At 40.8% G+C, this 27,343-nt stretch overlaps 1 protein-coding gene across 1 annotated transcript in view; it reads right to left on the reverse strand.

The window, feature by feature from the left end:
- The window catches only part of GTF2A2 (general transcription factor IIA subunit 2), a 60,427-nt gene extending 33,472 nt beyond the window's left edge, over window positions 1-26,955 (reverse strand). Inside the window, exon 1 of the mRNA XM_073618884.1 lies at window positions 26,739-26,955. Within this exon, the coding sequence (XP_073474985.1) occupies window positions 26,739-26,810 (72 nt within the window). The 5' untranslated portion in view covers window positions 26,811-26,955. The remainder of the gene's footprint in view (window positions 1-26,738) is intronic.
- Window positions 26,956-27,343: the final 388 nt, after the last annotated feature.

Genomic DNA, 27,343 nt, shown 5'->3' on the forward strand with positions numbered 1-27,343 from the left:
AAGGCTAAGTTCACTGAGAACATGTTACACCCGTATTTAAGGTGTAACATGTGCCTACGCACCCCCCACAGAGCCACATCATTCATTAGAGATCTGTGAATGAATAAACTACAAGTCCCATCTGCCACTGTGGCAGACAGGACTTGTAGTTCTCATGGGCAAAGAGTGCCTGTACCTCTGTACAGCTTTCTAACTAAAAGCCGTACAGAGGTACAGGCAGAGAACTGGAGACAGTGTGCAGGAGCCCGACATTGCATTCGTGATCCGCTGATTGTGCAATGCTATGCAGGCTCCTGAGGAAAAAAATATATATTTTTTTTTTTGCAGGAGGGAAAACAGTATGTGCATTTATTATTATTTATTTTAGCCTTTAATTCTTGCTGACTATAGTATGTAAATCTACAAACAAGAAGAGTCTTCTGCCTACAGGACTTAAAAAGTGGAATTCTGTTTGCATTAAATATTTTGTTTTCCTAAAAGGAGTTGTAAAGGCAGAAGGTTTTCTTATATTTATGCATTAAGAAGAAAAAAAAAAAAAAAAAAAAAAACACCTGTGTGTAGTAGCCTCCCCCACAATCACTTTAAAGCAGAGTTCCCATAAAAATGGAACTTCCGCTTTTTGGAACCCCTCGCCCCCCTCCGGTGTCACATTTGGCAACTTTCAGGGGGGGGGGGGGGGGGGGGGTGTCCAAAACAGGTATCTTCCGGGCATAGATTCCCGCGAGAGCCTACGCCTCCCCCCCCCGCACTGTCTGCTGGGACACACGTGGGTCCCAGAGACAGCAGGGACCATTCAGATTGCGCAGCACGACTTGTGCCTGCGCAGTAGGGAACCAAGAGGTGAAGCTGCAAGGCTTCAGTTCCTGATTCCCTTACCGAAGATGGCGGCGGCAGCACCCGAGAGCCGAGGGAGAGATAGACTTCGGGGGTCGACATCGCGGGTGCCCTGGACAGGTAAGTGTCCTTAATTTAAAAAAGTCAGCAGCTGCAGTATTTGTAGCTGCTGACTTAAAAAAAAAATATTTGGTGAAACCTCCGCTTTAAGCATACATTTGTACCGATATAGATATACAGTACAGGTACACATAAACACACAATTACACAATTACCAAACGTATTGCACAAACAGGAAATGTAATGGCATCCCAGTCTTAGTCTGTAGGGTTCAATATTGAGTTGGCCCATCCTTTGCAGCTATAACAGCTTCAACTCTTCTGGGAAGGCTGTCCACAATGTTTAGGAGTGTGTCTATGGGGATGGTTTGACCATTTCCTCCAGAAGCACATTTGGGAGGTCAGGCAATGATGTGGACGAGAAGGCCCGACTCGCAGTCTCCGCTTTAATTAATCCCAAAGGTGTTTTATCGGGTTGAGGTCAGGACTCTGTGCAGGCCAGTCAAGTTCCTCCACCCCAAACTCGCTCATCCATGTCTTTATGGACTTTGCTTTGTGCACTGGTCCAAATAATTTGGTGGAGGAGAGATTATGATGGGGGGTTGGGATTGGCCCCTTAGTTCCAAGGAAGGGAACTCTTAAGGCGTCAGCATACCAAGACATTTTGGACAATTTCATGCTCCCAACTTTGTGGGAACAGTTTGGGGATGGCCCCTTCCCATTCCAACATGACTGCGCACCAGTGCGCAAAACAAGGTCCATAAAAGACATGGATGAGTGAGTTTGGGGTGGAGAAACTTGACTTAACAGTATGTTAGAGATAGTACTCAGAAAAACCAAAGCTGCTATAACAAAATAATCATATGTCTATAATTTTAAAGCTTATCTCCATGTTTAATGTTCTTTTAAACAGTTCAAAGAAAATGCACTGCTCCAATCTCCTGAACAGCCTCTCGGGAAAGCCACTGCTCTATGACTAAACCCTAGGAGGGATGAAATTTGTCAGGAGGGGCGTGGCTCAAGGGCAGGAAATGTCTACAACCAGATACACACAAACTTACTAGTGAGACTCCCATGGAGTGTGGTCTTGATCCTTTGATTTTCCTTTAGTTTGGGCCAAGCTGGCCCAATCAAACTATATACTGCACTAACTGATGCACTTGCTGGGTGCACTGTATTTCCCGTATGTAGCCTCAGCTACATACAGTAAATGGAGTCGGCTGAGTGCCACCCAGCCATTTATGGGAAGCCATAATTTCTACAAATACAAAGCTTCCTCTGATTTGCTGAGCCGGAGATTGTGCCCGCATCTTCACTTCAGTCGGTGGTAGCTTTGCATATAGTGCAAAGCTTCCTGTGAAGCCCAACACTATTTTGTTTTGGGGGTGAGACAGGAAGTCCCCTCTCACTGCCAGAATACAACACTCCATATACAGTTGGGGCTAGATACAGTTAAGACTGCAGCAAGCACACCCGTTAGTGCAGTTATAGTTCAGTTGGGCCAACTTCGTCCAAGCAAACCATTTAAAAAGGACGTTTAATGTGGAGATCTACTTTAATTTGGCCCTAAAGCTTCCAGTTACCCTTTGCATATGGAAAAAAAAAAAAAAAAAAAACAAAACCACACACTAGTCCATGTGCTGATCCACACAACCTTCAATTGAGTGAGAGATATAAACACACACACACACACACACACACACACACACACTTGTGCTCAAAAGTTTGCATACCCTGGCAGAAATTGTGAAATGTTGGCTTTTATATTGAAAATATGACTAATCATGCCAAAAAACTGTCTTTTATTTAAGGATAGTGATCACATGAAGAAATTTATTAACACAGTTTGTTGGCGCCTTTTAAAATCATAACAGAAATAACCCAAATGGCCCTGATCAAAAGTTTACATACCCTGGAATGTTTGGCCTTGGTACAGACACAGAAGGTGGCACACACACACACACACACACACAGGTTAAAATGGCAATTAAAAAGGTTAATTTCTCACATGTGTGGCTTTTTAAATCACAATTCGTGTCTGTGTATAGTCAATGAGTTTGTTAGCTCTAACTTGGATGCAGGCTAGATACTAAGCCATGAGGCGGTAGAAAAAAAAAAAAAAAATAATGTAAAGGAACTTTATAAAGATGGAAAAGGATATAAAAAGATACACAAAGCCCTGAATATGCCAGTCAGTACCGTTGTACCACTTAAGTGGAAAATTCGGGGCTCTTTTGATAACAAGCCAAGGTCAGGTAGATCAAGAAAGATTGCAGCCACAACCGGCAGAAGAATTGCCCAGGATACAAGGAAAAACCCACAGGTAACCGCAGAGAAATACAGGCTGCACTCCAAAAAGACGGTGTGTTTTTTTTTAAGGAGCACAATTCAACGAACAAAGAAGAGCTGCATGGATGAGCTGCCAGAAGGAAGCCTTTACTGCGCCAATGCCACAAAAAAGCCCAGTGAGGCATGTCAAGGTGTTGTTGGGCATATTATAAACAGGCTTTTTTTTTCTGGCAACTTGACCATGCAGCTCTTTTTTGTTCAAGTATCATCCACTTTATTAAAATGATTGAACAGTACTGACTGGCATATTCAAGGGTTTGAATAGCTTTATATCCTTTTCCATCTTTACAAAGTTTCATTACCATGTTACGCAAGTCTTTTGACTGTTCTTTTCTGCTCCCCATGGCTTAGTATCTAGCCTGCTTAGGGCATCAATGTGTACAAACTCATTGACTATTTCCACTCATTACCTGTATTAATGGCACCTAAAAAACCACAAATGTGGAAAATTAAACTTTAACCACTTGAGCCCCGGACCATTATGCTGCCTAAGGACCAGAGGTCTTTTTCCAATTTGGCACTGCGTCGCTTTAACTGTTAATTGCGCGGTCATGCAATGCTGTACCCAAACGAAATTTGCGTCCTTTTCTTCCCACAAATAGAGCTTTCTTTTGATGGTATTTGATCACCTCTGCGGTTTTTATTTTTTGCGCTATAAACGGAAAAAGACCGAAAATTTTTTTAAAAAAATGATATTTTCTACTTTTTGTTATAAAAAAAATCCAATAAACTCAATTTTAGTCATACATTTAGGCCAAAATGTATTCGGCCACATGTCTTTGGTAAAAAAAAAAAAAATGTCAATAAGCGTATATTTATTGGTTTGTGCAAAAGTTATAGCGTCTACAAACTAGGGTACATTTTCTGTAATTTACACAGCTATTAGTTTATGACTGCCTATGTCATTTCTTGAGGTGCTAAAATGGCAGGGCAGTACAAACCCCCCCCAAATGACCCCATTTTGGAAAGTAGACACCCCAAGGAAATTGCTGAGAGGCATGTTGAACCCATTGAATATTTATTTTTTTGTCCCAAGTGATTGAAGAATGACAAAAAAAAAAAAAATATTTACAAAAAGTTGTCACTAAATGATATATTGCTCACACAGGCCATGGGCCTATGTGGAATTGCACCCCAAAATACATTCTGCTGCTTCTCCCGAGTATGGGGATACCACATGTGTGGGACTTTTTGTGAGCCTAGCCGCGTACGGGGCCCCGAAAACCAATCACCACCTTCAGGATTTCTAAGGGTGTAAATTTATGATTTCACTCTTCACTGCCTATCACAGTTTCGGAGGTCATGGAATGCCCAGGTGGCACAAAACCCCCCCAAATGACCCCCATTTTGGAAAGTAGACACCCCAAGCTATTTGCTGAGAGGCATGGTGAGTATTTTGCAGCTCTCATTTGTTTTTGAAAATGAAGAAAGACAAGAAAAAACTTTTTTTTTTTTCTTTTTTCAATTTTCAAAACTTTGTGACAAAAAGTGAGGTCTGCAAAATACTCACTATACCTCTCAGCAAATAGCTTTGGGTGTCTACTTTCCAAAATGGGGTCATTTGGGGGGGGGGTTTGTGCCACCTGGGCATTCCATGGCCTCCGAAACTGTGATAGGCAGTGAAGAGTGAAATCAAAAATTTACGCCCTTAGAAAGCCTGAAGGCGGTGATTGGTTTTCGGGGTCCCGTGCGCGGCTAGGCTCCCAAAAAGTCTCACACATGTGGTATCCCCATACTCAGGAGAAGCAGCAGAATGTATTTTGGGGTGTAATTTCACATATTCCCATGGCATGTTTGAGCAATATATCATTTAGTGACAATTTTGTGCAAAAAAAAAAAAAGTGTCTCTTTCCCGTAACTTGTGTCGCAATATAAAATATTCCATGGACTCGACATGCCTCTCAGCAAATAGCTTGGGGTGTCTACTTTCCAAAATGGGGTCATTTGGGGGGGGTTTTGAACTGTCCTGGCATTTTATGCACAACATTTAGAAGCTTATGTCACACATCACCCACTCTTCTAACCACTTGAAGACAAAGCCCTTTCTGACACTTATTGTTTACATGAAAAAGTTATTTTTTTTTGCAAGAAAATTACTTTGAACCCCCAAACATTATATATTTTTTTTAAAGCAAATGCCCTACAGATTAAAATGGTGGGTGTTTCATTTTTTTTTTTCACACAGTATTTGCGCAGCGATTTTGCATTTTTTGGGGAAAAAACACACTTTTTTAAATTTTAATGCACTAAAACACACTATATTGCCCAAATGTTTGATGAAATAAAAAAGATATTCTTAGGCCGAGTACATGGATACCAAACATGACATGCTTTACAATTGCGCACAAACGTGCAGTGGCAACAAAATAAATACATTTTTAAAAGCCTTTAAAAGCCTTTACAGGTTACCACTTTAGATTTACAGAGGAGGTCTACTGCAAAAATTACTGCCCTCGATCTGACCTTCGCGGTGATACCTCACATGCATGGTGCAATTGCTGTTTACGTTTGACGACAGACCGCCGCTTGCGTTCGCCTTAGCGCGAGAGCAGGGGGCGACAGGGGTGCTTTTTTTTTTTTTTTTTTTTTTTTTATTTTTTTGCATTTTTATCTTATTTTTAAACTGTTCCTTTCTCTTTTTTTTTTTTTTTAATCATTTTTATTGTTATCTCGGGGAATGTAAATATCCCCTATGATAGCAATAGGTAGTGACAGGTACTCTTTTTTGAAAAAATTGGGGTCTATTAGACCCTAGATCTCTCCTCTTCTCCTCTGCCCTCAAAGCATCTGACCACACCAAGATCGTTGTGATAAAATGCTTCCCCAATTTCCCAATGGCGCTATTTACATCCGGCGAAATCTAAGTCATAAAATGCTCGTAGCTTCCGGTTTCTTAGGCCATAGAGATGTTTGGAGCCACTCTGGTCTCTGATCAGCTCTATGGTCAGCTGGCTGAATCACCGGCTGCATTCTCAGGTTCCCTGTTGAGACAGGAGAGCCAGAGAAAAACACGGAAGACGGTGGGGGGGGGCTTTCCCTCCCACGGCTTGTAAAAGCAGTCTAGAGGCTAATTAGCCGCTAGGATTGCTTTTACATGAAAGACGACCGCTGGCTGAAAAGAATGATACCAAGATGATACCTAAACCTGCAGGCATCATTCTGGTATAACCACTCAAAGTCATGAATGGCGTACCTGAAGACAAAAAAATGGTTAACAATAAAGCACAGTAAACGGTAAAGTATAAAAAATTGCATACCTGAAAAGCAAACCTGATAAAACATAATAACAATAAAACATTGCAGAATAGAATACGGTAAAAAAGAGCAGAACAATAGAGAGAGAATAGAGAGAGAGAGAGAACAATAAAACGACAACTATTTTTTTTTATTTTATATATATATTTTTTTTTTTTTTTTTTTTTTTACACTTTTTTTGTAACTAACTTTTATAACTGCAACCGGTTCCAGGTTCGGGTCTCTCAAAATGCGATGGCATCTTGGGAGACCCTGTGAAAGTGTGCCTAGTCTGTGCAATGCTGTACCCTACGCTAATACTCAACTAGTGCATGGTAGCGTTCAAAACATTCACCAATGCAAAGACCAGGATTGTCAGGACAGGAGGGACAATAATAGCGGGTGTCACGCCTATATCCGCGCTTGCTGCAGACACAACATCTTTTTTGGGGGGTTCGTCGGTTAGGGGTACTCGGGAGGACATAAAGAAAATGCCTCTCATGCAGCCGACTGCATTTGGTTGGGGATGTGAATGGGGGAAGTACGGGCGCTGCAGAAGTGGTGGGTTCCCAATTAGGATTGGCGAATGCAGCAGGAAGGGTATTATGGGCACGACGGGCCTGTGTTTGTCTTTTTGGTGGCAGCGGGACACTACTTGTGCTTGCCACCTCACCAGCTTGAACTGCACTTATGGGACTCGCCATGTCACCAAGTGTTACTGCAGTGCTGGTTTGACTACGACCGGGGTGTACTAGGCCACTGGTGCTTGCCAGTTCACCAAAACGCTACCAAAAAAACTGTTAGCGATCGCAGGGATCAGGCCTGACTCTGCGAACGCTGCAGTTATGCGTTTAGTGTTTTGTAAGTGTCAGTGATCGATCGATACTGCACTTGGGTGGGCTGGGCTGGGCCGGGCGGAGGGGCAAAACGCAGGTGCTAGCAGGTATCTGGGCTGATCCCGCTAACACTGCGTTTTTGGGAACCCTAAACTGCTGGGGACGCTAGTATAGATCTGATCAGATATTGATTCAATCAGATACTATACCACTAAGGGAGGCGTATGCTGCGTGCGTGGGTGTTAGCGGTACTGGCGCTAATCTGACGCTGCCTGGGGCGACGCATATCACCGCCGGGCGATCAGGGGGCTAAACCTTTATTCGGTAATAAACGGCAGGTGCCCTGACACTATAAAAAATAAACGAACTAACCAGCGTCACCTGTAATGGTTATACGGTGATCAGTGGTGAAAGGGTCAACTAGGGGGCCATCAAGGGGTTAAAACATTTATTTAGGTAGTATATGGGGGTCCCTGACGCTATAAAACGCTGACGGCGAACCTAAATATTTACGTCCCTAACTAGCGTCACCAGCGACACTAATACAGCGATCAGAAATATGATCGCTTAGTGACACTGGTGACGGGGGGTGATCAAGGGGTTAAAACTTTATTAGGGGGGGTTAGGGGGGTATCCTAGACCTAAAGGGGGCTAACAGTAACTGTCCCAAAAATCAAAAATAATGTGTCTGCGCTAGAAAAAAATCACTACACTCAAAGTGCAGTATTAATATAAGCAACCTGAGTGTTAAAATAAAATATGAAGTGCACAATACTATATAAACAGAGAATGTGAATAATCAAACAAAGTGACATATCAATTGAAATAACAAATAAATACTGGAAGATATAGCAAATGGTGAATAAATAAAGTCCAAAAGCGTGAATATCCAATGATATAAAAGTGCCCGAATAAATTAGTCCCAAAATTGGGTGATTTTCACATATTCTATCTTCCAAAATGTGCCACCAAGAAACATGCTGTAGTGTCTTCCAGCCGCCCCCACAGGTGTATATGCTCACCTTCCTGTGTGTGACACAGCGTTTAAACTATGCCAAACAAAGCCTTGGAGCCACTCCTGTGCTCATTAGGAACCAGCTGTACAAACTTCCAATGTTCTCAATGGAGATGGTTTATGCAAGAGAAAAAAAAAAAAAAACTCCATAGCGCAATATGTAGGTATAAAGCATTTAATAAAATAATTAGCTCCCCTGTCTGGGGTACTCACATATTGTGGGTGCGTGAGTGCACCAACCATATCAAGCATAAAACAGATAATCTCCCGGTGTGGCGTGCGGTGTAGCGTGTGTAACGAAAAGACTCCTTCTCTCTCTCTGCTGACAGCTCCGTCCAGGCCCCTCCCCTACGCGTGTTCGGCACCGGGACCACGTGCCTTCTTCAGGGGGATCCCCCTGAAGAAGGCACGTGGTCCCGGTGCCGAACACGCGTAGGGGAGGGGCCTGGACGGAGCTGTCAGCAGAGAGAGAGAAGGAGTCTTTTCGTTACACACGCTACACCGCACGCCACACCGGGAGATTATCTGTTTTATGCTTGATATGGTTGGTGCACTCACGCACCCACAATATGTGAGTACCCCAGACAGGGGAGCTAATTATTTTATTAAATGCTTTATACCTACATATTGCGCTATGGAGTTTTTTTTTTTTTTCTCTTGCATAAACCATCTCCATTGAGAACATTGGAAGTTTGTACAGCTGGTTCCTAATGAGCACAGGAGTGGCTCCAAGGCTTTGTTTGGCATAGTTTAAACGCTGTGTCACACACAGGAAGGTGAGCATATACACCTGTGGGGGCGGCTGGAAGACACTACAGCATGTTTCTTGGTGGCACATTTTGGAAGATAGAATATGTGAAAATCACCCAATTTTGGGACTAATTTATTCGGGCACTTTTATATCATTGGATATTCACGCTTTTGGACTTTATTTATTCACCATTTGCTATATCTTCCAGTATTTATTTGTTATTTCAATTGATATGTCACTTTGTTTGATTATTCACATTCTCTGTTTATATAGTATTGTGCACTTCATATTTTATTTTAAACACTCAGGTTGCTTATATTAATACTGCACTTTGAGTGTAGTGATTTTTTTCTAGCGCAGACACATTATTTTTGATTTTAATACTATACACGAATATGGAACGTGATTGAGTGTTTGCAGCTGGACTCCACTGTTCACTTATTACTTTATAGGCATTTGTCCGTAAGTGGCTCGCAAGGTTTTTAGCTATTATTCAGTAACTGTCCCAACACTGTAACTGTCACAAACTGACACCAATGCAGTAATCAGAAAAAAAAAATCAGGGCCATTTGGGCAAATTTCTGTTATGATTTTAAAAGGAGCCAAAAAACTATGTGATAATAAATGGCTTCATATGATCACTATCCTGGAAAAAAAAAGACTTTTTTTTTTTGCGTGATTAGTCATATTTTCAATATAAAATGCCAACATTTCATCATTTCTGCCAGCAAAACTTTTGAGCACAACTGTGTAATATATACTTATATACCATCAGCTAAAAATTTGTGCATGATGGATAGGCAGTTCACAGGTGCGCACAGGACGTTGCTGCTCTACAATTCCACCAGGTGGCTGGAATACAACAATTTAAAATAAACCACTACCTTTTGTTTTTTATTGCAGTTACAATTTATGCATATCCAACAAATGGTGAAATACATGGTCATTGCTGTCAATACTAGTGAGCAAAATGCTTGAAATGTATACACAAATATGTGACTCAGAGGGTTGGGTGTGTCATTGCCATCATCCCCAGAGACTTCAAAAAACCAAATATATACCTCAATGTGGGATTTTTAAGGCAATGTATTGACAAAAAGATTTTATATTAAAAAAGATTTTTATTTTATTGATACAAAAAAGGTAAAGTAAAAATAGACATACAGAATAATTATTTAGAGTACTGTGTAGTTAAAAAGGTCATCAGACAATATGAAAGCAAGCAAGGAGCTATGGCTCCTACATATGATACATCCTGCTGCTAGATACAATCACCACCTAAATTGATGCGATGGCGTCCAGTAGAGAAATTCCAACGCGTTTCAACTTTATAATATCAAAGCAAAGTCTTCCTCAGGGAAGGATTGTATCACGTTCTAAAGTTTCAAAAATAGCATTGTTACACATCATATGTATACATATCGCCTATATCTAAATAATCGCATTTCAACTAAAAACAAAACACAATACAATTACATTTAGCATGTAGCTGTAAGAAAAACGCATTCCCAGTGCTGACAGGGGTTCTCATCACCAATTGCCTATACTGTTTAATATCCTCTACGGAGTGGCCTGGTATATTTGAAAAAAAACAGTGTTTGGCAGCCATGAAGGAAGAAGAGGCTAAAAAACACAATATTTGAATAGATGGAAAAATGAAGAAAATAGGTAAAAATAAAATAAAATTAAAAATAGTAATGGATTTTGGGGAGCTGTGCTCCCCAAAACCTAGGAGTCAAGGGTTTTAGATGAAATTACCTTCTACTGGTCGTATAGAGTATGTTGGTAAAAATCCAAATTGCCAGCAACGGTGAGCCCTGGTCCTGGAGTACCTCTCTGTTGAAAGCCAATTGTAGAATGCTGCCCTTGGCCATCCCTGGCGTCCTAATAAAGGGGATATGGGCGTGGTTTGTGTTTTGGGCGTTTAATCAATCTAGTAGTAATCTCCTGCTCATTGATGGTGCTATGAAGGGGGCGCGGTTTCAGCTAACCACTGCCCCTTGCATGAAGTATCCTTGTATGGGAGGCTTGGGGAGAGCATCTTGTGACTCATTGTTGCCATGGTGAGGGATGCCTCTCCGTTCCACAGCTGCGGCGCCACGCCCCCCCTTCCCATATCCTATGGGATGTAGGCGCGGTTAGCCGAGGGGGGGGGAGAGATGCGTCACATCACCAAGGCAACACTCCGTGCTTGGAGTGTCTACTCATGACACGTACGGCGTCGGAGTCACATGACTCCGACGTCCATTCACATGGAGAGAGGAGGCACTGTGTAACCTGGACAGCACCGCTCAGTTGTCTGCCCGTGACATATACAACGTCGGAGTCACGTGACTCCGACGCTTGTCCAAATCAAAGGAAGAGGCGCTGTATAACTTAAACAGCACCGTGTGTATACAGTAGTTGTTGACAGTCAATGTTAAATGACGCCGCCACTATGGAGATGGCATTTATTAGTATAAAATAGGAGTTAGATGGATAAACCACGGGGGATAAAAGTTTGTATTTAAGGCAAGCCTCTATTAACTCTGTAGGGCATGGAGAGTGCCAGATTACATTTAAAATAGGTGAGAACATTGATGTATGCTATTTTATATTGCATATAAACTGGCCAAACCCCTTTATATCAGTATATATGTCATTTGACCTCAATCTTGGGGGCCAAAGGACAAGGACATATTTAGGACTAATAACCACCGACACAGTAAAATAACCCCCTGGCACCAAGTGATAATCGGTGTCCTAGGGGTATATGGGCCACGATAAAAATCGTGGCCCCCTGTGCCGGGTAGGGATAAAAAAAAAAAAACAGGGAGAGCAATGGTATATCTGAACCCACAGTCTCAGAACTGAGAGGCGAAAATACAAAGTTGTTACATACAAAATGCGTACTTGATAACAGCGATTAAAACAACAATCATAAGAGAGAATATATATTTTTAAATAGAACTAACGTAGGCTGTACAAAATAAATTTCATTAAATAAATTGAATAGATTAGAAAACTCTCCTATAAAATTTGGCTGGGTAGAGTGTAGAATCAAAATCTTAGCAATTTGGGGTACGTGACAACCAACTAGGAATATCCCATTAAAGACCATATTAAAAGACCATACTAGGCTGATGAGCTGTTTAGGGCTGAAACAACTAATCGATTAATCGACAACTAATCGATTATGAAATTAATCGATTACTATTTTCATAATCGAATAATCGGCCAGTAACATAATGGGGTTTAAAAAAAGCTAAAATGAGTCCTTTATAGTACAAAAAGAGCAAATCGCTACTGTAAATATTACTTTCACAGTTCTACAGTAAAAAAAATTAACCCCTTACAGTAGTGATTATCGGCTTTTTTTTTGTACTATAAAGGGCTAATTTTAATTTTTTTAACCCCATTATATTACTAAACGTCTTAGCCCTGGTTCACATCTATGTGTTTTTTGGTGCTTTTTGCAGAAACGCACTACAGTTTATTTACATGGTTTCCTATAGGACACGTTCACATCTATGCTTTTTTCAGCCGCTCATATTTGGAAAGGGTCAGGGACTTTTTTAACGCAAAACAGTGCTTTTTTGGTTTAATATACTTCAATGGAGAAGCTTCAGAAGAGCATGTAATGTGTTTTTGCAGCAATTTGTGTTTTTTTTAATCTGCTTAACGACAAATTGATAAAAAAAAAATGCAAAAACGCAAATCGCGTGCGCAAAAATCACAACGCACAGCAAAAAGCACTGCAGAAATAGATGAAAAGCAAACTGCATAGGTGTGTACCGAGCCTTATGCTGGCCACACGGATCAATTTTCAGACGAGAATATTCAGACAAAAAATCATTCGCTGAATGAAAGAATGTTGTTTGAAATTTTCACTTGTTTTTAACATTCTGTTTTTAAAACGAATGTAAATTTCTGAACGAAAACCACATCCACTGTCTGAAAATTCCTTTGACCAAGAAGTTTTCTATTTCCAAATTTTCCCATCACTATGGTTGAAAATGACCGTCGATTTTACCCCACTAATGATTAGAAAATCGAACGAACGTTCTTAAAATTGCATTTTTTTTGGTGGAAGACATTTGTTTTTTTTTAAATAAAAAAAAATGTGATCTCTGAGTCTGATGATATTTACCAGATTCACCCTTTAATAGTATATACAGTATATCTCCTCTAATAGTATATACAGTATATCTCTCCTCTAATAGTATATACAGTATATCTCTTCTAATATTCTCAGAGTGGATTCGAGATTTTGCTCCCTAACCATATAGTTGGTTATTTAGATTTACCACTGCATAGAGATATTTAAGAATAAATTGCCTTTTTTTAAAACTTTACATATTAACTAAATTATACACCACACTTTTTTTTTTTTAAGGTTATTAACCGATTAATCGATTAATCGAAACAATAATCGGCCAACTAATCGATTATGAAAATAATCGTTAGTTGCAGCCCTAGAGCTGTTAATAGGGCCCTTTATATTTCTATTTTGAATATAGAAGTGGCCCAAAGGCCATAGAGTATATCTAAAGATAGCTCGAGGGTATAACACCCAATAAGTAAAGACAGAGAAAACAGAAGGAGCGGTGCATTATATTTGAATCCGTATTAGTCAGTTTTCCCAGAGCTGAAACCCGGGGTGGCCCTAAGGTATCTTATCCAGCGCATTTCCCGCTGGAGGCAAACCTTGTTCCAGTCGCCCCCCCAATTGGCAAATGGATCCTATCTAGGACTGTAAAGTTCACAGAGGGTAGCCGATAATTATGCTGTCTAGCAATGTGCCTTCCCAGTGGTAAATATAAAAGTTACCAATGCGCACGCTCTGCATATGCTTATCAACTCGTTTCCCAAGTTCTTGTCTAGTTTTACCTACGTAGAAGGCGTTCTACAGTTGGCAAAATGACGCATGAGTCACAAGACGATCTCCCCAAGCCTCCCATACAAGGACCAGGGCTCACCGTTGCTGGCAATTTGGATTTTTACCAACATACTCTATACGACCAGTAGAAGGTAATTTCATCTAAAACCGTTGACTCCTGGGTTTTGGGGAACACAGCTCCCCAAAATCCATTACTATTTTTAATTTTATTTTAACCGATTTTCTTAATTTTTCCATCTATTCAAATATTGTGTTTTTCAGCCTCTTCTTCCTTCATGGCTGCCAAACACTGTTTTTTTCAAATATACCAGGCCGCTCCGTAGAGGATATTAAACAGTATAGGCAATTGGTGATGAGAACCCCTGTCAGAACTGGGAATGCGTTTTTCTTACAGCTACATGCTAAATGTAAGTTGTATTGGGTTTTGTTTTTAGTTGAAATGCGATTATTTAGATATAGGCGATATGTATACATATGATGTGTAACAATGCTATTTTTGAAACTTTAGAACGTGATACAATCCTTCCCTGAGGAAGACTTTGCTTTGATATTATAAAGTTGAAACGCGTTGGAATTTCGCTACTGGACGCCATCGCATCAATTTAGGTGGTGATTGTATCTAGCAGCAGGATGTATCACTATGTAGGAGCCATAGCTCCTTGCTTGCTTTCATATTGTCCGATGACCTTTTTAACTACACAGTACTCTAAATAATTATTCTGTATGTCTATTTTTACTTTACCTTTTTGTATCAATAAAATAAAAATCCTTTTTAATATAAAATCTTTTTGTCAATACATGGCCTTAAAAATGCCACATTGAGGTATATATTTGTTTTTTTTGAATACTTGAAATGTAAGCTCACCTCCAGTACTCCTGTTTCAAAAGCTGCACCTACTCCCATTACACATGCAGCTGTGTGTGGGGGTTCCACAAAACCACTGACTCCCCTTGATCCTAGACACTACAACTGTGCACCCTCTAGCAAACACACTGGGCCATTCAAAGTGCATGCCTGCACAGTATGCTCTTTCCTTCTCTAGCTGCAGAGGCTGAGCTCATCCAGAGAAGAAGAATGTGCACTATGCATGCAGTTTTTTTTTTAATCATTAAAGAATTTTTATTGAAATTTCCATACAAACAGAAAAATTACAGGCAGCTGGTTTTGGTATATAACAATCAGGTACAGCAGTAAAACATTTACATCCTAATCTCAATCAAAGTAATGGACAATAGTCATACAAATGATCAATTAAAGCATACATAAACAGTATAGTAACACTCCTGTTTACCCCATTGGGTTCTAACTGTAAACAGGCGCTAACTAATATAATGACAACATTATCATGGACAATTCCAGAAATTAGAAAAAGAGAGAACTGTGAAGCCTTGATATTACTCATGGAATAATACTGAAATATGGTTTAAGAACTGCAGCTCATGTTTTTGAGTGAGGTAGAAGCTCTAGGGTAACTGATCCATATTTGCCACAATTTCTCAAACTTGACCGTGTTGTAATTTTTATATGCCAACATTAACTCATATTGAGCTTGTGGATTCAACCTTATAACAACATCAGATAAATTTGGTGCTTCGATAGATTTCCATAGTTTTGTTATAGTCAGCCTTGCTGCTATTAATACATTTGCTACTACTGTTCTATATTCTACAGAGTAAGGCCCCTTTCACACGATCGGACCGTACAGGTCCGCCTGTCAGTTTTGACGGCGGACCTGAACGGGCGCTCCATGTTAGTCTATGGAGCATCGGATGTCAGCGGAGACATGTCCGCTGACATCCGACCCCGTCCGATCCACTAAAAGCTGACAGATGGCCCTACGTCCAGGTCCGTCGCTGGCGGATCGGATGAGATCTGATGAAAACGGACATGCTGTCCGTTTTCATCCGATCCCTCCATAGGCGGCAGCGGTGCCTGACAAGCCCCTCCACGCTCAGTGAGCAGAGAGGGGCCTGTCATCCACCGGCTCAGCGGAGATCAACGGACAGATCTCCCACTGAGCCGGCGGACCGAGGCGGGCTCCGTAGAAACGGAGTCCGCCTCGTGTGAAAGGGGCCTAAAGATCCAGATTTATTCCTAAAAGGGCCATTGCGGGAGTAAGGGGAAGTAAATTACCAGTGAGGTTAGCAATAATATGTCGAAACAGATTTCCAAAAACTACTACGATTTTTGCAATTCCATAAAATATGATAAAGGGAACCAGTTTGTTCATTACATCGCCAACAAGTTGGGGAGAGTGATGGGTAGATTTTGGAAAGTTTATATGGTGTAAGGTACCATCTGTTTAATATCTTTTGGGCATTATCCCAATGTTCAACGCAGGACGATGCCTTAGTGCTCAGAATTATGGCCTTATTCCACTGTTCCCAAGAAATAGATAAGGAAAGATCCTTTTCCCATTTCAGCATATTATTGGTTTTAACAGATTTCGGGAATTCTGAGAAAAGTTTGTAAAATAAAGATATTCCTTTCTTATCACAAGCGTGCTTGTTCAGTAGGAACTTCCAGATTATTGATGGGATATTCATGCTCGATGATTCTGGGTCAAGTTTCTTTAATCTTTCAAAATGTCTAAGTTTTTTTAACACCATCTCTTTATAGTCTAGGGGTAGGTTGACATAGTAATTAAACCCCTGTGAAATATTCACTGAGATACGGGCTCTACAGTATTCCAGCACTCTTAAGGGCACAGGGATTTTAATTAGTTCACCTAGTTCTTTTGATTTAGATAATATGTGTTTCCAAGCTATCAACGTGGATTTAACAGTGATGAGTTTTGGTATTACGACTTCAGGAAGCAAAGCATACGCTATAGCTAATGCACACATGTCATTGCCCTTGGTGACTTCTTTTTCAATATTTACCCAAAGTTTCTCGTCTGAATTAGAAAACCAAAATTTAATTTGATCAAGGAGTGACGCAGTGTAATAATGTCGAATATCTGGGAGACTCATTCCACCTTTATTCTTTAGCAGACCTCAGTTTTTGTCACAAAGTTTTGAAAATTGAAAAAAGAAAAAAAACATTTTTTTTTTCTGGTCTTTCTTCATTTTCAAAAACAAATGAGCTGCAAAATACTCACCATGCCTCTCAGCAAATAGATGAGGTGTCTACTTTCCAAAATGGGGTCATTTAGGGGGGGGGGGGGGGGGGTTGTGCCATCTGGGCATTTCATGGCCTTCAAAACTGATAGGTAGTGAGGAGTGAAATAAAAAATTTACGCCCTTAGAAATCCTGAAGGCGGTGATTGGTTTTCGGGGCCCCGTATGCGGCTAGGCTCCCAAAAAGTCCCACACATGTGGTATCCCCATACTCAGGAGAAGCAGCTAAATGTATTTTGGGGTGCAATTCCACATATGCCCATGGCCTGTGTGAGCAATATATCATTTAGTGACAACTTTTTGTAATTTTTTTTTTTTTTTGTCATTATCACTCACTTGGGACGAAAAAAAATTAATAATATTCAATGGGCTCAACATGCCTCTCAGCAATTTCCTTGGGGTGTCTACTTTCCAAAATGGGGTCATTTGGGGGGGTTTGTACTGCCCTGCCATTTTAGCACCTCAAGAAATTACATAGGCAGTCATAAATTAAAAGCTGTGTAAATTCCAGAAAATGTACCCTAGTTTGTAGGCGCTATAACTTTTGCGCAAACCAATAAATATACACTTATTGACATTTTTTTTTACCAAAGTCATGTGGCGGAATACATTTTGGCCTAAATGTCTGACTATAATTGAGTTTATTGGATTTTTTTTATAACAAAAAGTAGAAAATAATTTTTTTTTTTCAAAATTTTCGGTCTTTTCCCGTTTATAGCGCAAAAAAAACAAAAACAAAAAAAAAAACAAAAAAAAAACCAAAAAAAAAACCACAAAAAAAACGGCAGAGGTGATCAGATACCATCAAAAGAAAGCTCTATTTGTGGGAAGAAAAGGATGCAAATTTCGTTTGGGTACAGCATTGCATGACCGCACAATTAGCAGTTAAAACGACGCAGAGCCAAATTGTAAAAAGTGCTCTGGTCAGGAAGAGGGTAAATCCTTCCGGGGCTGAAGTGGTTAAAGAAGAAGATACAGGTCTGTGAGAGCCAGAAATCTTGCATGTTTGTAGGTGACCAAATACTTATTTTCCACCATAATTTGCAAATAAATTCTTTAAAAAAAAAAAAAAAAAATCAGACAATGTGATTGTCTGGATGTTTCCACATTTAGTCTCTCATAGTTGAGGTATACCTATGATGACAATTACAGGCCTCATCTTTTTAAGTGGGAAAACTTGCACAATTGGTGGCTGACTAAATACTTTTTTGCCCCACTGTATTCTTTTACATATTTTTGGTAAAAAAAAAAAAAAATATATATATATTTGCACAAAAGTTATAGCGTCTACAAACTATGGGAAAGATTTATGGCATTTTTATTATTTTTTTTTTTTTTACTAGTAAAAGCGGTGATCTGCGATTTTTAGCGGTATTGCGACGGACAAATCGGACACAACACTTTTTTTTGGGACCATTGACATTTATACAGCGATCAGTGCTATAAAAATGCACCGATTACTGTGTAAATGACACTGGTAGGGAAAGTGTTAACGCTAGGGGGCGATCAAGGGGTTAAATGTGTGTTCCCTCAGTGTGTTCTAACTGTGAGGGGATAGGACTGAGTAGGAGAGGAGACATTTCGCTGTTCCTACTTAATAGGAACAAACATGTAATGCGATTTTGCAGCAAATTGTGTTTTTTAATCTGCCCAACAACAAATTGTCCAAAAAAAAAATGCAAAATCATGTGCGCAAAAAATCAAAACGCACAGCAAAAAGCCCTGCAGAAACAGATCGCATAGGTGTGTACTGAGCCTTATGCTGGCCACATGGATCAATTTTCAGACGAGAATATTCATACAAAAAATCTTTGTACATTCGCTGAATGAAAGAATTTTTAATTTCATGAAATTTTCACTTGTTTTTAAAATGAATGTAACTTCTGAACAAGAACCACATACACTGTCTGAAAATTCCTTTGACCAAGAAGTTTTCTATTGTTTCCAAATTTTCCCATCACTGTGGTTGAAAATGAATGTCGATTTGACCCCACTAACGATTAGAAAATTGAATGAACGTTCTTAAAATGACATTTTTTTTTGAAGGAAGATATTGTTTGTTTTATGAAAAAAAAAAAAAAAAAAAAAATTTGATCTGAGTCTGATGATATTTACCAGATTCACCCTTTAATAGGATATATACTATCTCTCCTCTAATAGTATATATACAGTATATCTCTTCTGTCTGTTATTCTCAGAGTGGATTAGAGATTTTGCTCCCCAACCATATAGTTGGTTATTTACATTTACTACTGCATAGAGATATTTAAGAATAAATAGTTTTTTTTTTAAACTTTACATATTAACTAAATTATACACCACACTTCTTTTAAAGGTTATTAACCGATTAATCAAAATAATAATCGGCCAACTAATCGATTATGAAAATAAATAGTTAGTTGCAGCCCTAAGCCGGAGCCATTGGTATCATCATTAATATTATCACAAGGGTAGAGGTCGACCGATATGGGTTTTTCTCTGGCCGATGCTGATGCCGATATTTAGAAATCGCGGTGGCCGATGGCCGATATGTGATGCCGATTTTTTTGGGCCGATATATTAGGCAGATTTTTTTTTTTTTTTTTTTTTCTCCTTCATCTCATAAAATTTAACAGTTAGACCCCTTTCACACTGGGGCGTTTTTCAGGCGCTTTTGGGCTAAAAATAGAGCCTGTAAAGTGCCTGTAAAACGGCTCCCCTGCAGTCTCAGTGTGAAAGCTCGAGTGCTTTCACACTGAGGCGATGCGCTGGCAGGATGTTAAAAAAAGGTCCTGCAAGCGGCATCTTTGGAGCGGTGTATACCACCACTCCTGCCCATTGAAATGAATGCGCACCGCTGCCAAAGCGCCTGCAAAGCGTTTCGGCAGTGGCGCTTCAGGGGCACATTTAACCCCTTCCTCGGCTTCTAGCTGGGTTATAAGCTCCCCGCTAGCAGCCGAATAGATATATATATATATATTTTAAAAGTTGTAGTCTGATGTGTGGTGTCCCCCTATACTTGGTTCAAGGCGCATGAGCACCTACCCAGTACGACCTGAGGAAGCTACTACATTGCAAAACACGTTGACAAGCAAGCGTGGAAGCGATGTTGGATCCTATAAAATACAATCATTCGTATTACAAGTTTACTACATATCTTAGGATCCAACCTTTATGTTTGCTTTATTGGGTATCTGTTGACCTTGTCAAATAATAGGGTGTTGTCTCAATGTTGTATGTTTATGGGCGTATTAGGAAAAAGATAAAAGTTGGATGATCTTATAGGGAACAGGAAATATAGGTGAAAAAGATATTTATCCAGTTTCTGCCGGCCTATAGAAAATGACAGCTAGGCAGGACTTTGGTCAATTCAGGTGGACGTCCTATGACGTCTTCCCAACGCGTACTGTAGCGCAATCTGTTACTGGCTGTGTCTGATCATTGTACTGGCTCAGTACCATGTGACCAATCACAGCAGGTCACGTGACAGTTGTATACAATGGATGGCTTCCTTTTATGCCATCCATTGTTTACAGTTGTGTTGCTAGCTGCGATTGGTCAATGATCACATGGTACAGACAAGGCCAATTACAGGCCACCTGTACCATGTGATTAGCTCCAGCTAATCATAAAACAAACCAAACTGAATGAATCAGTTTCATTCAGTAAATTGCTTGCTTATAATAATGAAATTCACTGCTATAAGCAATGGATGTGTAAAAAAAAAAAAAAAAAAAAAAAATTTAAAACTGTAAAGTCAAAGTGGCCCAGGCAGGAAGGGGGTAAAGTGCCCAGTATTAAAGTAGGTAAAGGAATCAAAATATCCCAGGTAGTACCCTCCAGCCTAAGGCCCCTTTCACACTAGGGCGGTGGGTGCGTCAGTTACTGTCCATTTCCCTGCGCTATTCGGCCGCTAGCGAGCGCTTTTACCCCCCGCTAGCGGATGAGAAAGGGTTAAAAACCACCCGCAGCAGCGCTTTGCCAGTGGTATAGCCCTGCTGCCCATCTAAACTCTACTAACAAGGCTTGGAAACATTGTGTATGTATCTTTAAAGGTATTTTAATGAGGAATGTCACCCTTATCCTAAAAGTTAAAACAAATGTACCTTTAGAAATGTTTACTACTGACAGGCAGAGATTTAACCTCCCTGGCGGTATGATTATTTCTGATTTTAGGTGCTGAAAGCAGTACAATTATTTTGCACAGAAATTTGGCGTTCTATATTGTAGGCCTGTAATTCTTAGGAATAGTTCACTTAAATCTGTCCAAACAAGAGTCTAGTAGACATCCCGGGTATGATAAAGTTTGAAAAACGAAATAAAAAATTATAATATAATAAATAACTATAAATAATTATAACATAATAATAAAAATTATATAATAATGTAATCAAATCAAAAACACTGAAATTTGCTCAGTTGCAGAATTTTAGCTTTCGTTACTTTTAGTGTTTGATGACGGATCTCCCCACAAAACTATCGCTCAATTCTGCGAGTGATTCTAATTTATTATCACTTTTTTCTAGCTGCACTAAAACCACTTTTGATGTAAAGAGACAGTTTTGGTTGCTATGGACAATCTCCAGTTTCCTGGCAGAAAGAACAGTTTTATATATATAAAACTGCATGCAGGACACTGGGCAGACCACTAGGGACAAAGGGGATGTGTAGTTATTTGATACAGTACTGTAATCTGTAAGATTACAGTAAGCTGTATCTATACTGTGTGTTTCACTTTTGAATTTACCGCCGAACTCCATCCCCGTGCGTCGCAACGCTCGCAGGGAACGGAGCTCGGCACTGTGAATCGAGCGAGACACAGCGGCTCGCCGATCACAGCGGGGAGACATCGCAGGATCCAGGGGACAAGGTAAGTAAACTCTTCCTGGATCCTGCGATGCAAGCCCGAGTCTGGCTCGGGGATACCGCTTTTGGTATGTAAAATCCAACCCGAGCCAGACTCGGGAATACCGCCAGGGAGGTTAAAAGATAATTCTTTACTTATCTTATTTTTATTTTCCTCCCTATTAGTCTCACAGTGACCTTTTTCACTAAGGCCCCTTTCACACATGCGGATCCGTTATGCGGATTCCACTTGCTCAGCAGGGATCGATCCGCTGATACCCGCTTAGCCGGCAGGTGACAAACAAGGGTGACTAATGATTGAAAAACCGAACAAACGTTCTTAAAATGACATTTATTTTGAAGGAAGACATTGGTCAAATTTTTTTTATTAAAAAAAAGAAAAAAAAAAAAAAACCAGAGTCTGATATTTACCAGATTCACCCTTTAACAGTATATCTCTCCTCTAATAGTATATACCTTCTGTCTGTTATTCTCAGAGTGGATTAGATATTTTGCTCCCTAACGATATAGTTGGTTATTTATATTTACCACTGCATATAGATATTTAGGAATAAATTGCCTTTTTTTTTAAACTTTACATATCACCACACTTCTTTAAGGTTATTAACCGATTAATCAGCCAACTAATCAATTATGAAAATAATCGTTAGTTGCAGCTCTACTAAGGAGACAAAGGGTCTACCAAACTCCAAATGTCTCCCCTGCCCTCCATAACAGCTGATCAAACACAAATTGTATTTGATCAGCTACTTCCCTGGCTGTAACAGTCAGCAACCCCCCCCCCCCCCCCCCCCCCACACACACACACACACACACACACCCCAACTGGACCGGGTGGTACACTTGCCACCGCAAAAAAATAATACCCAAGCAGCAAGCACTACCTCCGCTGAATGTGACCAGTTCATGTAAATGGAGCTAAACAACTGCCCCGCAACCATGTGTAATACTTACAGTTGCAGACCAGTGGTTCACCTTTTTCAGGGTTAAAACAGGTGGTGAGAAAACATTTTCCAGCTGCCTGTCAACCGCCCTCTGAATGATGATCTACCATAAACCACTTTTCAGAAGGACAGCAAGGGCCCCTTACCAGGCAAAGTATAAACCTTTATCGTGGAACTAAATTCCAGTGTCACAAGCTGCAAGCAGGTAGGTGCTCAGCCTTCAATGTCTCTTCTGCAATAAAAAAAAAACAAAACAACACTACTTGCTCGTTGCATGCGCAGCTCAGCTTAAATTGCTGACTCAGTTGCTGTGCGCAGGGATGACTGACTCCTGTGCAGGAATGATGTGAACCCTGTGGCGGCCAATAAAGATGACTGAGGACCGGCACCCAGGAGATAATGTGAGTTGAAACAGCCACTTCTTGTCCTTGTTATAAGCCTGTGTGCACAGTGGGAACAACTGGGGGATGAGAACACAGCGCTGTCACCCTATAACAGGAAATACTCAAAGACCCTCATGGCAGGACCACCAGGCATCAAGTTAATGAAATGTGCAGTTTTTATGGAATTACACTGCCATGTTTCAGGCTGTATACAGCTCTGTTCAGATGTGCAAGCACATTTGTGTGCACACATTACAGGTATGCCAGCCCATGCATCTCAGTGAGCTGCCCTATGGGTGAGAAAAACAGGGACCGAAGTCCCTGACCCTCTGTTTTATATTTTTTAAATCGCATTGCACCAAGTGAAAATGTGCTGCAGATGCCAATAAAGTGATTGATAATGATCAGATAAAAAAAATAAAAAAAAAAAAAAAAACAAAAAAAAACAATAATAATAATCATAATAATAACTAAAAGTTATAGTAATGGTTTTTACAGAGCAGCCTCGATCCTTCTGTTCTGGGGTCCCCTGCTGGTGCTCCTGGCTCCTCCACCCCACCAAGTCACTTGCTATGGGAACACTTGTGCATGCTCACTCCTGAGCCACCTCTGTGTGTCCATAAGACACACAGAGTGCGGCTCAGCCCTGCCCCTCTCTTGCTAGCTGTGATTGACAGCAGCAGGAGCCAATTACACTCGGTATGTAACTCTTTCGGAAATAAGGCATCTAAACTATATCCACATCTTTTCCAAAAAAAAAAAAAGGGCTGTGGATATATTGTTTAGTTACCTTATTTCCAAAAGGGTTAAATACCGAGTGTAATTTATCAGCATTCTTAGAATAATAATGGGCGATCCATTGACTATAATTTTAGGACCCTTCCTGCTAGCTATACTTCAAGTAATTGTGTCTGACTGAATCATAAATCCTGTGTTTGGATACTGATACATTTAAACAGTAAGCTATAATGTAGTGAATCCTCTGAATTCTTTATGACCTTCTGGCCGTGTTGTCCTCCTTGTCTTGCTGTGATTTGTTTACACTTTCTCATTTTTCTTTTTTGTTTTGCATTTTCCAAATATCTAAATGGGACACTGTTTCTCTTTTTACTATGCTGCACTCAAGGTTTTTATTAAGTGATGAAAGTCTGTTGTGGCTGGGTTATTTGGGAGTGACTGTGGTGATGATTGATTCCACAGGTGTGTGGAGCATAAGACACCTCTTCCTAACCCCCAAGCCTCGCTCTGAAGAAACTAGCCTGACTAGTGAAACGCGTCAGTGTGACCTCCTGATCCAGACAACAGCCATTTGACTTGCCTTGCTGCTCCAACCACAAAGCAGGGACCCTATCCGATGTGACAGGAGGAGTGTGGACGCGGTGACGGACGTGCTGTGGAGACGGATCCCAGAGCTGACTCCTGGATCTTTTGGTGCTATTGTGGTCTGGTGAGACTTACTAGACTATCTACCTGCACCTTTTCAAACCCCAAACCACCTTATCACCCTGTGGCACACCATCTTCATCCGCAGGAGTCCACTGCCTGTCTGCTTTGATCTGTACCAGCTCGGCTTTCTATTCATTGCTCACTAAGTTTGTTGCCTCCAATGTGAAATCCACCAATACCCGGTCAAGGATCTAACCCAGTAACTCTTGTTGTCATAGTGCTACTTTGAACCTGGGACTGACTTATTTTTTCATCTACCAGCAATATCCCCCTCTTAGGGTACTTTATGTGTGAGCATGTAGGCATTAGCATGGTGGCTGCAAGTCTGTTACTGACAAAATGGTCAATAATTTTATTATGAAACAGTGAAGGTTATTATGGTTTTATGCATATTTAATAAAGCAAATTGTATCTTTTCATAAACCCGCTTTACTCCTCATTGATGAATCTTGAGGAATCTTTTGTCCTCCTTTATTATAACTTGATACATTCAGCCTACCCACTAACGGTTCGAATCTCGGCCGGAACTGGCCAAGATTCCATGTATGGCCAGCCTGAACCCTAGTGCACACGGGCTGAATGTCAGGCGACATTGACCGGTTCAATAGAACTTGGCTGACATTCAGTCCCACAGAAGCCGGCCGTTCTTTGTTGAAAGGATATGACTGAAAAAAAAAATCAGCGCTCTTAGCCAATGACAGGGCGCTGACCGGAGGGTTCTGGCAGGGGGGCATTGACGTAACGCGTATGGGGGGGGTCGTAGTTGGTGACATCATCCCGCAGCCATTTCGTTGTATATGGAGATTGTCATGTCCAGATAGCCCACACCGCTTAAGTGTCTCATTTGTGAGTACCTTGAATGTGCTTTTTCTTGGAGAAATAAATATTTTTTAAAAGCAGAGTGCACTAGATCCGCTTTTTTTTTGTTCCCATCCATATCTGATATCCTTGAGGGAGAGTCGAGGCTTATTAAGCCACTAGAGAAGAAATGGAGAGACAGCGGATCAATACGCCGGGTCGATCCATTGATTACCCCAGAGGGGGCCTGCTGTTTCTGACCCAATGGTAAAACAGGGGTCAGAACGTGAGGGGATCGGCCAGAGCACTTTGAATATCATTTATGCACAGTTTGGTGAATCAAAGTCTTTGTGATACAACAATTTGAGGCTGCCAGCATTTGATATTGGGACTGTATATATATATGGACTATTTTTCACTGTGTCACAATATAGGTCTTTTATGTGTGTTTATTTTTTTATTTTTTTTTTTTTACTAGTAGCACTGGGTTGGAAATTATAGTATAACAAGCATGCTTTACTAAAAAATTATAATATATATATATATATATACACACACACACACACACATACACTCTGATTTTACTGTTGTGGGTTTAGTAACACTTTAATGCCAAACGTGCATAAAACGCAATCTTTACCACGCTTTCCCAAGCGGCTTTTCTCCTGCCAGGAGAAAAAGGCGTTTAGAGGAACTGGGTGAGCTCCCTGTTTGCATGAGGCCTTCTATCTGTACTACTTGTTTCTGGTACTTTTACATACAGGTAAGCCTATAACGAGGCTCGGTAAAATGAACGCACGCTTAGGAAATAATCCAGTGACATCGCCGATGCATGCGCTCTGAAGGGACAGCATACTCATACCATCCCTTCAGTGCTCTGTGCCGTGACCCCCACATGTGTGCGCGGGAGTGACATCATTGTGGCTCTGACATTTAGGTAGCAGGAAGACCAGGTGAAGATGTAAGCTCGGTCAGTGGTGACAGCGCGGTGCTGGATGGCTTTGTTCTAAGCCAAGTCTCTTATAATGTTATAGTATGTGATGCATATCAGCACATTATAACACTGCCTTGCAGGGACAATTTTTCTTCTTTGCACAGTTTCCTACCACTTTAACGACCCCCACGTATCTGCTAAAGTGCATTCCCCACTGGAAGGTGTGTGTGTGTGTGTGTGTGTGTGTGTACACAGGAAGGGACTGAGAGTAATGGTGGTGGTGGTGGTGGGGGGGGGGTAAATCCTCTGACCTGTATCAGCTCGTCCAGGCTCTCCTGCAGACTGTTGCCCAGTGTGGTGTTCCTGTACAGCTGATAAGCCATGATGTACGGAGGTCACACACGGCTCAACAGGATCTCCTGTGCGGAGTACGGCACACAATTCCCGCCGCTTGTCGGGGCAGACTCGCTCTTCCCAACCGTCGTGTACAGCTGGAGCAGAAACCGGAAGTTCTGTAACTCGGCAGCGGCGAATTCCCATCCACTGGAGGGAGGCGGAAGTGATGCAGAGGAACCGGAAATGGGCGGAGCACGCACGGAGTGAACTGGATTTGACAGAACACCGGAAATGGTCACATTTCCTGCTCGCTAAGTTCTAGTAAGGAAAGTGTTAGCAGTGCATTCATAGTGTACTACTACGCATGTGTCGATCTAACAACGTGTAGTAGGAGAAGAGACTTAACACGTAACCACTTGCATACTGGGCACTTAAACCCCCCTCCTGCCCAGACCAATTTTCAGCTTTCAGCGCTGTCGCACTTTGAATGGAAATTGCGCGGTCATACAACACTGTACCCAAATTACATTTTTATCATTTTTTTCACACAAATAGAGCTTTCTTTTGATGGTATTTAATA

This window comes from Aquarana catesbeiana, linkage group LG03 (assembly GCF_042186555.1).
Source record: "Aquarana catesbeiana isolate 2022-GZ linkage group LG03, ASM4218655v1, whole genome shotgun sequence".
Lineage (NCBI taxonomy): Eukaryota > Metazoa > Chordata > Amphibia > Anura > Ranidae > Aquarana > Aquarana catesbeiana.